The sequence below is a fragment of the Microcaecilia unicolor genome, chromosome 12 (assembly GCF_901765095.1).
Source record: "Microcaecilia unicolor chromosome 12, aMicUni1.1, whole genome shotgun sequence".
NCBI lineage: Eukaryota > Metazoa > Chordata > Amphibia > Gymnophiona > Siphonopidae > Microcaecilia > Microcaecilia unicolor.
The window spans coordinates 82668873-82681336 of record NC_044042.1 but is presented as its reverse complement, the minus strand read 5'-3'; the positions used below and the strand labels follow the sequence as shown (position 1 = coordinate 82681336).

Sequence of the window (12464 nt, the reverse complement as noted above, 5' to 3'; positions counted from 1 at the left end):
TAACCTTAGGGAATGTGCGTTTCGCATATTGCATAGGGCTTATTTTACCCAGACACAACTATACAAATCAGGGGGCATCCATACTGCTACCTGCCTGAAATGTCAGAGGGCAGATAATACGCTATATCATGCGATATGGGCATGCCCTGCAATAAAAAAAATACTGGAGACACATAGCTGTATTTCTATCTACAACTGTCAATTGTGATATTGCATTGAACCCTCTATGTCTAGTACTAGATAAACATGACGCCTTTCCGAGGCTAAACAAAGATAAAATGATGCTATGCCGTAAAACATGTCTCATTGCCAAGAAATGCATAATGCAGCACTGGACCTCTGCACACCCTCCGACTTTCTGGCATTGGCGGAACCAGGTGCACCAATTGCTCACTTGGGAAGCGAGAGAGGCAAAAGGGACATACAAACGTAAAGAGCGCTTTCTAAACATCTGGGGGAGTTATCTGGATGGGATGACTCACAGAGGGAGAAGTCGAATTCTTAATAATCTGTAATATTTTTTTTTTTTTTTGTTTGGGTGTCAATTGTGATAACAGAAGATTCAATTATAGGTAAATAGGGGGGGGGAGGGGGATATTATGATCAAGATGTGATATTGGTTATAATATATAGCCGAAACTGGAGGATAACAAATGAAAACACATAAGTCTTCGGAGGTTGATACTATTACACTTTATTATGTAAATGATGTTAATTCCTTCTTTTGACAATAATATCACAATAATATATCAGCTTGTTGGAGGGGAGGAGGGGGGAAGGGTGGGAGGGGAGAAAGGGGAACATGGGGGGGGGGGAAATTATTACAAACATGTTGTTGATGATATATTTAGATGACTGCGTTGTATATATACTCATTTTGGTGTTGTATAATGGTCTGTTATTTCGATAATAGAATAATAAAAAAAGTTGAAACATAAAATGCAGGACATTTCATAGGAAAGGGAAACTTTGCCGTAGTGAAACTGACCAGGCATCACATTACTGCGGCAAGCCCCGGTGGTGAGGAGGGAAGTAGGTCCTTCCTGTGAAATGCTTTTGGCCATAGATGATTTGAGGACAGGCAGGAGGAATCTTTTCTTTCTCATTGATAGGTCAGCTTCCAGGGTTGCATATTCAACTTTATTCCTTTTTATGCACCTTAAGAAAAGTTTGTGCATTTTTGTTGCATTCTTCTGCCCTCTCCTTTCGAAGGTTTTCTATCGGCCTGATCTCTAGCGTTTTTTTTTTTTTTTTTTGTGCATCGGCCCCTGGATGCCTAGGTGGTGGGGGATGTGGTGGGGTGGTGAGGACCTTTAGCTGCCCCTTGATTGGGTGGGGGAGGCACAGGTTTGTCTAGGGTGTTGGTTGTGATTGTGCTGGCCCTGGCTAAACTGCAGAGATGAAGTAAGAGGTTCAGGATGATACTAAGATCTGTAACAGAGTGGACACCCCGGAGGGAGTGGAAAACATGAAAAAGGAAGCTAAAAGAATGGTCTAAGGTTTGGCAATTTAAAATTCAATGCAAAGTGATGCACTTAGGGAGTAGAAATCCACGGGAGACGTATGTGTTAGGCGGGGAGAGTCTGATAAGTACGGATGGGGAGAGGGATCTTGGGGTGATAGTATCTGAGGATTTGAAGGCGACGAAACAGTGTGACGGCGGTGGCCGTAGCTAGAAGGTTGTTAGGCTGTATAGAGAGAGGTGTGACAAGCAGAAGAAAGGGGGTGTTGATGCCCCTGTACAAGTCGTTGGTGAGACCCAACCTGGAGTATTGTGTTCAGTTTTGGAGGCCGTATCTTGTTAAGGATGTAAAAAGAATTGAAGCGGTGCTACGAGAACGGTATGGGATTTGCGTTTCAAGACGTATGAGGAGAGACTTGCGGACCTGAACATGTATACTCTGCAGGAAAGGAGAAACAGGAGTGATATGATACAGACGTTTAAATATTTGAAAGGTATTAATCTGCAAATGAACCTTTTCCAGAGATGTGAAGGCGGTAGAACGAGAGGACATGAAATGAGATTGAAGGGGGGCAGCCTCAGGAAAGATGTCAGGAAGTATTTTTTCACAGAGAGAGTAGTGGATGCTTGGAATGCCCTCCCGCGGGAGGTGGTGGAAACAAAAATAGTAACGGAATTCAAACATGCGTGGGATAAACATAAAGGAATCTTGTGCAGAAGGAATGGATCCTCAGGAGCTTAGCCGAGATTCGGTGGCAGAGCTGGAGGCGGGGATAGTGCTGGGCAGACTTATACGGTCTGAGGCGGGGCTGGTGGTTGGGAGGCGGGGATAATGCTGGGCAGACATACGGTCTGTGCTAGAGCCTGTGGTGGGAGGCGGGGCTGGTGGTTGGGAGGCGGGGATGGTGCTGGGCAGACTTACACGGTCTGTGCCCTGAAAAGGACAGGTACAAATCAAGGTAAGGTATACACAAAAAGTAGCACATGTGAGTTTATCTTGTTGGGCAGACTGGATGGACCATGCAGGTCTTTTTCTGCCGTCATCCACTTTACTATGTAGGAAATGCCCAAGAGCCAAGAGGCTTTGACAGCCCTAGACCTTAATGAGACCAGCTGGCCAAAAAAACAGAACCAGAAGAGAAGATGAGGGAAAATGTTTGAAGATATTTGAGAATATTTGAAAGATATTCCAAAGTTGTTGCTGCTGCTTCAGTTTTTGAAATCCATTACTTCTGTTTCTCTCCAACCTGCCCAATTTTAGTATAGCTGAGTGCAGCTCTATGAATTCTCATCCAAAGTCTGCGCAGACATTGTGTGACGTGTGTGTACCTTGAGGGAGGGGAGGAGGTAGGGGAAAGAGGAGAAGGTCTCAAACCTCCCCCCCCCCCCCCAAAAAAAAAAAAAAACTATATATATGGGATATGGCAACAGAGGGGGTGATTTTTGTTCTAGATAATTCATAAGCGTATTTAACCTGTTCATTAACCTGTAATTGTCGAAGGGTTTACAGTGTGTGTTTTTTTTTTTTTCTAATCTGTAGGAAATACTGAGATTGGAGCAGTCATCTGTCCAGGTGGTGAATTGGAGTGTCCAGAGCAGACCACATGCTGTCTGACTGTAGATGGGTCGTGGGGGTGCTGCCCTATGCCACAGGTACAACAAGGCGAGAGGAAGATGTTCCTATGATGTGCTACAGGGTGCAAGAGTCCTTCGTACATCAAGCATCTAATTGTGTGCCTGCAAGAAGGGAATGGCAGTTACTCTTGGCTGCCTTTCTGGTTGGCTACTACTGTTCCTTCATGAAGTGTACAAACATGGGAGTAAAATGTGCAGAACCTTATAGTCTGTTGGGAAAATGCAAATAAACCTGACTGATACAAAGAAGAAAGGAGAAAAAATGTAAATAGGCAGTAAAGCCAACCTGAAAACTAATTTTCGTATTGTGGGCTCATCTGTGGCTGTTCAACGAGTGTTCTCTTCCTACCAGCAGGTGGAGGTAGCGAAAACCGAATTCTGCCAGTGACATCACCAGTATGCTCCAGGGAACACTTCGGCTTAATCTAGGATTTTTTTTCCTTTCAATAGGTGGTAGATAGTGCCGACGCTGCTCCTGTGCTGTCCCTTGTCCTGCTGGCTGAGGCTGCACAGTGTGGTCAAGCAAGCCTAACGGCTGCTCCCAGATCAAAGTTTCAGGACTGTACCTGGTTGAGCTCGGAGCTTGGCTCTGCAGCTCCCAGTCGCCCTACGGGCCTGGTGGTTTTTTGGCTCCAGAGTTTGAGATGGTTAAGCTGGCCCTGTACAGGTCCCCTCTTGGGATCTAATCCTAGCTCTAACCCTCATCCTCTTGGTGGGGGAACCCAGTGCCATAGAATGGATCTGGTTGCTCTGGAAGGTCTAGGTTCTTCTGAGGGAGTGGAGGAGGACTGGGTCCTTTTGGGCTCCCAGTACTCTGCGGTCTCTGGTTCAGAGGACCCTCCTTGTTGGGAGGTTGTGGAAGAGTGGTCCCATGGGGGTCTGGCTCTTTTGTTGTGAGGAGCTATCTTGTCTCTTAGATGAGGTTGGGGCCTTGGCTGTGATTAAGCCTCCTGCAGCAGGCCTGTTGGGGTCCTGAAGCACTTTCTGCTTCATAGGGCCGTCATCTGCATGATTATGGCAGAGTGGGTCTCCCTGGATGCTTCTCTCAGGGTGGTCAGGGCTCTTGATCACCTATGCCTTCACTGAGGAGGTTGAGAAGTGTTGGGCCTTCCTGAAGGTAGACACTCTTGTTAAGCGGTCACGAAGGTGACTGCCCTACCTGTCCCTGTCCAAGGGGGCTTGGCCCTTGAAATGTGAACTAGCAGCTCTGCGTGGTCTATTCGGTGGGGTCCCCTAGCACTCAGGCTGCTATTTGTGGCGATTTACATAGTTCTGTGCTGATTTGGTTGCAGGAGTCCCCAGAGGCTTCTCACTTGGAGTCTGGGATGGCCTTTTTGGGCAGACCTGTACAATCTGGTCCATCTGGCTTTTTGCTCAGTGATGGCATCGGGGGTCACCGTTGGTTGTGGCTTTGTCACTGGGGGCAGATGCAGCTTCCAAGAAGCTTTTGAGTCAGGTGCCCTTCAGAGGGTGCTTGCTGTTTTGTAATGACTTGGAGAAGTTGGTGAAGTATTTTGGAGAGATGTGGCTCTGTCTACCTGAGCTGTGGCAAGGGTGAGCAGTGATCTTTCAGCCTGGGGGGGGGGGGGGACGGACACAGAGTAGGTCTTTAAGCAGGGGTCCTTGGGGACTCGAAAGGACCCCTGCTTTAAAGTGAGCTGGGCCATTGCAGCGTTCGCAGATGATTTGCTGGTGTTGTTGACTGATCCGAGGGAATCATTTATAGCCTTAATGGAAATCATACGGGAATATGGCGAATTTGCGGGCTTACGTATAAATTTAGCTAAGTCAGAGGTGTTGGCCTCCTCAGAGGAGGTGAGACAGATATGGGGGGGAACATTTCCGCTAGTTTGGGCAGACGGTTCATTTAGATATCTGGGCATCAGATTGACATTGGAATTGGAGCAGTTATATGATCTTAATGTTAAGGATTTGCTAAGAGAAACCAAGAATCATTTGGAAAAATGGGGAAATCTTCCGTTATCATTGAGAGGACGGATAAATTTAGTGCAGATGATGATATTTCCCAAGTGGCTCTATGTGCTGCGGACATTGCCGCTTCGTATGACCCGGAAAGATTTGAAGAGGCTATATGGAATTTTCAGCAATTTCTGTTGGGCAGCAAAGAAGCCAAAGATAAGGTTTTCCTACTTGCTAGGGAATTGGAATCAGGGGGGCCTGGGAATCCCCGACCTATATGTGTATAACCAAGCTTGTTTGCTACGTCATCTGGGGGACTGGGTTTGTAAGACCAACATGTATACTCCGACTGATATGGAAAGGGAGTATTTTGCCCCATATGATTTCCTCTCTTTGTTGCATATGACCCAGAAGCAACTGCCGCAACAATTTAGAGGCTGTGTGATACTCGCATCAATGAGGGAGGTATGGAAAGGGTTGGCGAGAAAGTTGGGGGGGAGCTATACGGTGTCTGACCAACTGGCAATAAGGGGGAATCCGACCTTCCAGTCAGGCACAGGTAATCCAGTATTTATAAAATGGGAAAGAGAGGGTATTAGGAAACTGGAACACCTCCTGGGGAGAGATGGAGAACTAATAGGTTATGAAGAATTGCAGAGACGAGTAGGAGTTTCTTGGGGGAATAAGTTCGCGTATGTCCAAATTAAACACTGTCTCTGCTTTAGATCAACCTATGCTGAGACAGGGTTTGGGGCAAAGAGTGAGGGATTTTTTTCAAGAAACAGAAGCAACAGGCCTGTCAGTGTCGGCACTTCATAAAGCATTGATCCGTCGGGGACCTCCGGCAAAGAATTATGAGGTTATAAAAGGTAGATGGGAACAAGAGGCAGGGAGACCCCTGGTGGGCTGGGAAGGGGGAACCATGCTGAAGGGAATAGCAACCCTTACGTCAGATGGAAGGCTACGCGAGTGTGGCTATCGGACAATCATGCAGGCATATATGTCAGGGCAACAGTTGTCACATATAGGCTCCCCGCAAGGAGCGAGTTGCATTAAATGCAGTCAAACCCCGCATACATTGTTCCATGCATTTTGGGCACGTCCAGGGGTAAGGGCTTTCTGGACACAGGTTGAGAGATTCTTGTCCCGGATGCTAGGATCATCAGTAACGGGAACTTGGGATCACTTTTTATTGGATACGAAAAGGGCCTTCAGGACACACTCAGCGGGGGCATGCACCTTATGCCGTAAGCTTAGCTTGGTGGCGCGGAAGACTGTTCTGCAGTATTGGACGGCTCCGGAGTCGCCGGCTTACTGGCACTGGAGAAATCAGGTACACCTTTTAGCAACATGGGAAGCACGGTAGGCTAGGGGCTCCCCGAAGAGATATGCACATTTTAAACAGATATGGGGCCCTTATCTGGAGGCATTAAGCCCTAGAGGACGTAGTTTACTACTTAATTGGCATAATGCGACACCCTGAAGGTTAAAGATAATCCTGATCACACACAAATTTTGTAGTCAAAAGACAGCAGATTGGGGGGGGGGGGGGGAGGGAAGGGGGAAGGGATCTCTCCAGGCTATCAGAATACAAGCCAGGAGGGAGATCGGGGAGAGAGGGGTGAAGGGGTAAACAATTGGATGGTATCACTGGAAAGAAGAGGGAAGAAGGGGTGGGGGGGGAGGAGGGTGAAAAGGGGGGGGGGGAAATAATGTTGGATTATGATAATGATCACAGACGACAATTGCCTTTGTAGATTCATGTGTGCAAAATTTTATTTCTGTATTGGTTGGTCAATAAAAATGTTGAAACATAAAGTGAGCTGGGCCCTCGGATCCCTCAGGCGGGACCGCAGCTGCTTAGCTTACCCAATGAGGGTGTACCGGGTTCCTTGTTTCTGGTGGGAGGCAGGCTGTCTCTCGAGAGGGAGTATTCCATGGAGTTCACCTGTTTCCAGACACCTACATGACCTCTCTTTGCAGCTCAGCTCTAAAGTGCCTGACTGTTGTTCTTTCCCTTTAGCATCTCTGTGATCTAGTAACAGTGGAACTTCTCCTTACATCGAACATGTATAGCATTACAGTAATGGAATTGTTAGGACAAGAGACTGTACTAGTAACCTGAAGATATCAGAAGGAAAAAAGGGTCTAATACACTTCAATTCCCAAAGAGATTTAAAGTATTTGCTAACAGAGGAAACCTGAGGTTCAAACATGATACCTATCAATGTGTCTCAGTATTCTTGGCGAGTGCTCCAGGGTCTAGGAAATATTCTATGGTGAAGCCACTGAGTAGGTTCTGGTCAAAGGGATTGTTAAAAGTGAGGAATTTAGTTTTATCTTTGTTTAGCTTTAATTTAAATTCCGAGGCCCAAGGTTCCATCAAGTTAAGATACTGCTTGATCCTGTGAATAATGTCGTGAAGGCCACATTTAAAGGGGATAATTGTGACATCTGCATAGATGGAAGTTTGAAATCCCGCAGATTCTAACCTACCTCCTAAGGGTGTCGTCGTCAAATAAAACTAGAGATAAAGGTGGGAAATAAAGGTGAGCCCTGTGGTATGCTACGTGGCGAGGACCAAGGAGGAGAGAGGACACTGCCATTTTCACCTGGTAGGATCTAGATTTAAGGAAGTCCTGGAACTACTGCAATACCACCTGCATAACCCAAAATGATCCAAAATATTTAGTAAGAGCTCATGAGCTACAATATCATAGACATGTCAAACTGCATGACGAAAATCTTGTTGCCTAGACTGTTGTCCCTAAAATCTGATACTAAGGTGGTCAGGACTATTTCGGTGCTGTAGCAAGGCCTAAAGACAGATTGTGAATTGTGCAGAAGAGAGAAAAAGGAGAGGTGATCCATAAGTTGCGCAGCTACTACAAGTAATAGAAGCAACCGGTCTATAATTAGTAACGTCACATGCAGGAGCATTTTTTTTTTTTTTTTAAATGGACGTTAGTATTATAGAACCCTTCTGCTTGGGGAAGAGAACAAGATTTAACATTAAAAAAAAAAAAAGCATGAGTTTGGAGCAGATTTTTTTAATAGGTAGCTAGGGCAAGGGTCTAAGATACAATGTGAGGTAGAATATTTTTGAAAGAAAATTTTTGTTTTGTGGGACAGCAGTGAAAAGGAGGACCAAACCTTTCTGCGGCTACATCAAAGCTAGGGTTGGTTTGCTCATGAAATGATACTGTACCATGATCTTTAAGTTGAAGTATCCCTTCCCTGATTCAAATAATTTTCTGCTGAAATAAGTGTCAAGTTGTAGCGTAGAAGTGACCTCGGTGACTGTTGTTAATTCTTTGGTCGATATAAGTCTACTTATTAGGCTATATAGCTTGTGTGTTTAAATACCACTGATTTTGATCGTTAAAATATTGAAACTTGGCCTCTCTGATCTTGTAAGCTCTGATAGCAGTTTTCCACTTTGATTTATTTTGTATTGATTTGTTTTTTTGATCATATACTCTCAAACTTCCTACAATTTCTATTCAAAAGTAAAGTAGCATGATTGAACCAGGGAGATATTCTCTGAGGAAGTACAATCTTGGTTTTGAGACTAGCAGTGACTAGTGACATCTAAGGTATGACAGCAAATCTCATCCCATTTATTGTCCTCTGAGGGTGAGATGTGCTAAAGATTCGTTAAAGCCCTTTCCTTACCGATTCCCTTAGCGAATCAGTAAGGGAAGGGCATGCATCAAGGAATAGGAATGCAAATGAGCTGCTCATTGTAGCTCACTTGCATTCTCTATTCCGTCGTTAAACAGCCGGTCGAGCATGCGCAGAGCAGTCAAGCATTATGCTAGCTGCTCTGTGCATGCCAAGGACATCAGAGATTGCGGGGCCCCCCCCCCCCCTGAGATTGCCTCCGCTTCCCCCTTCCCCCTGCATTGAAATGACAGCTTCCCGCAGCCCCCCAATCAAAAAAAAAAACCGTCCATTTTGGCCGTCATTCCCCTTGGCAATAATAAAAACGTCTTTTTGGGCAGTGCTTCATTTCAGCTGAGACCTGGAAGTCCCTGAGCCAATCACAACGTGTTTAGCTGAGCTAAACGCGCTGCGATTGGCTCAGTCTTCCAGGTCTGTCAGCTGAGTGAAACACTGCCAAAAAAGACGTTTTTATTATTGCAGCGGGGGGGGGGGGGGGGGGGGGGGGGGGGGGGGGGGGAAGAGAAGCCGCCCAAAATGGGCACCCATCTAAGCCGCCTTCCCCCCACTGCAATAATAAAAACGTCTTTTTTGGCAGTGCTTCACTCAGCTGAGAGACCTGGAAGTCTCTGAGCCAATCACAGTGCGTTTAGCTTGGCTAAACACGTTGTGATTGGCTCAGGGACTTCCAGGTCTCTCAGCTGAGTGAAGCACTGCCAAAGAAGATGTTTATATTATTGCGGGGGGGGGGGGGGGATGATGGCCGAAATAGACGTTTTTATTATTACACTGATGAGCACTTTTTTTCCCCGATTTGTTTTGTTTTTTTACTTTTGTAGCAGTTTTTCAATCCCGCGCAGCCTCAATGAGAGGTACAGACCTGTCCTTAGCTTTTCCAGCATTAAGGCAATCGGAAAAGGTTAGTGCATCTCATTACAATGGGGTTTCTACACAATTTGCTCATCTGCATTCCGTTTTCGTTAGCTGCTTCCGTCGTTGGAAAAAAGTCTTTAGTGCATGCCAGGGTTTACTACTTGCTCGTTAAGTTTAGTGCATCTGGCCCTGAGTTTGCTTGAGGAAACTGTTTTGTGTTATAAATTGAGAACCATAAGTACATAAGTGTTTGCCATACTAGGGCAGACCAAAGGTCCATGAAGCCTAACATCCTGTTTCCAGCAGTGGCCAATCCAGGTCACAAATACCTGGCAACTTACACAAAAAAAAAAGTATAAAACATCTTATGCTGTTTATCCCACAAATAATGGGTTTTCTCCAAGTGCAGTTTAGTAATGTTCTATGGACTTTTCCTTTAGGAAGCCGTCCAAACCTTTTTTAAACTTTGCTAAGCTAACCGCTAACCAAAACTTTGCAATATTAATTCTACCCCAGATCTAAGGGGAAAGAGGCAGCATTAGCTTTGACTGATTTTGTTCTTTCTTTCCTTCCAGTAAAGAGTAGATTCAAATTTCATGTGGTCTGACCTGGTTTATGCAGGGTAACGAGGGCCATTCTGTAGTGTTTTGCTCTCTCGATTATCATTGCAATTACAGTGGTTGATGGGAAATAGTTGCATTTCCATGGGATCTTCTACTGCTTGGGCAGATGCATACTGGATGATTCCAGGGAGCACCTTGGTCAATGCTGGTAATGTCACTGGCAGATTTCAGTTTTCTGTATCTCCATTTACTGGTAGGGATAAGAACGTTTGTGCAGATCAGTGTTGCTGGCTTAGAGAAAAGAAATGATCTGGTTAGACATAATTTCAACTTGAATAGCAGAGCCAAAAGAGCCCCTTTTTAATTATATGAAAAAAAAAGAAATAAAAATATTCTATTTAAACAAGTAAACCTGGTCTGTAGAAGCTCTTGACAGCCTCACATTTTCTATATTGCAGGAGATTTGTAAATTTCCTATCACTTAACCAACTCTTTCCTGTATTTCTCTTTCAGGCTGTCTGCTGTGAGGACAAGGAACACTGCTGCCCTCATGACACTACCTGTGACATGGTGCATTCCAAATGTCTGTCTTCTGAAGGGAAGAAACCCATGTGGAGTAAATTTCCTGCCAGGAAACGTGTTGCCTGGGAAAACGCAACAGGTATGTGTTTTCCAGTGAGATATACACTAAACTTCTTTGGAGCGTTTAGCAGAAAAAGTACTTATATGAATTTCTTTTTCAGGATTATTTCACTCCCAACAACAGACACTTTTGTGTTTAGAACCATTCAGATTTTTGTGACTCCTGATGCAGGCGGTTGTGCCAAAACATGGCCCTGTGTCGAGTTCTTTTGAACTCCTACTGTTTTGGGGGATTTGTTTTACGTAGGCCTGGTGACTTTTTTTAGTTTTATTACCTATCTAATAAAACGCACCTCCAACGTTCTGAAGTTGACTCCGTGGCTGAGGCATTCGTTCGCTCTGCTGTAAGGCTCCATCTACTGAATGTCACGTAGTTCCGGATAAGTCTGTCGCAGCACGACACCAGCACGAGGCCACCCCCCCCCCCCCCGGTTGCCGCCACCAGGCGTGTTAGCTCTGGTCCTGCCCTCATTTCCTCTTTCCGCAATGAGGGCGGGACCAGAGCTAACAGAGAGAAGGACTGAGGCTACACGCCTTTTAACTCTGCTTTCGTGTGAAGATGATTTTTAAAATTTGGAGCGACAGGGAGGGAGGAACGACGATCCTGGGAGGGAGGGAGGGGCGACCCTAGAACTCGGAGGGGGGGGGGCGACGACCCTGGAACTCGGAGAGAGGGAGGGGGGCCATGGCACGCACACTCATTCTCTCACACACACACACTCTCACAGACACACTCGCACCCAGTCGCACTCTCTCTGTCACACACACTCGCACATTCACTCTCTCTCACACAGTTAGTCTCACACACACACTCTCAAATATACACACTCCGAGGGAAAACCTTGCTAGCGCCCGTTTCATTTGTGTCAGAAACGGGCCTGTTTTGCTAGTTATAAACCGCTCAGTGTGCAGCAGCAGCTAAGAAAGCAAATAGAATATTAGAACTAGGAAAGGAATGGAAAACAAAAATGAAAATGCTATAATGCCTTGTGCACCTGCATCTTGAATACTGTATGCAATTCAAAGATATAGCAGAATTTAGAAAAGGTACAGAGAAGGGCAATGAAAATGATAAAGGGGATGGGACGACTTCTTTATGAGAAAAAGCTAAAACGGCTAGGGCTCTTCAGCTTGGAGAAGAGACGACTGAGGGGAGATATGATAGAGATCTATAAAACACTGAGTGGAACGGGGAGACATGAATTGCTTGTCTAATCTTTTTCTAAAAACACTAGGACTGGGGGGGGGGGGGGGGGGCACTTACATTTTACTATGTAGTAGCTTCAACAAACCAGAGAAAATATTTCTTCATTCAGTGTGTAATTTAAGCTCTGGAGTGAGTGGAATGGAACAGGTAGACGTGAATCGATTGTTTACTCTTTCCAAAAATACTAGGACTAGGGGGCACACAATAAAGCTACAAAATAGTAAATTTAAAACGAATTGCAGAAAATATCTCAACGTGTAATTAAACTCTAGAATTCCTTGCCAGAGAATGTAGTAAAAGCACTTAGCTTGGTGGGGTTTAGAAAAGGTTTGGATAGCTTTCTAAACGAAAAGTCCATAAGCCATTATTAAGTTAGCCTTGGGGAAAATCCACTGCCTATTTCTAGGATAAGTAGCATAAAATGTGTTATACTGTTTTGGGATCTTGCCAGGTACTTGTAACCTGGATTGGCCACTGTTGGAAACAGGATGCTGGGCTT

General features: G+C 45.3%; 1 protein-coding gene across 6 annotated transcripts in view; it reads left to right on the top strand.

Moving 5' to 3' along the window:
• The window catches only part of GRN (granulin precursor), a 153680-nt gene that overhangs the window by 34297 nt on the left and 106919 nt on the right, over positions 1-12464 (top strand). For all 6 annotated transcript variants that reach the window (XM_030220534.1, XM_030220535.1, XM_030220537.1 and 3 more), the window contains exons 5-6: positions 3003-3115; positions 10630-10777. In XM_030220534.1, the coding sequence (XP_030076394.1) occupies positions 3003-3115; positions 10630-10777 (261 nt within the window). The remainder of the gene's footprint in view (positions 1-3002; positions 3116-10629; positions 10778-12464) is intronic.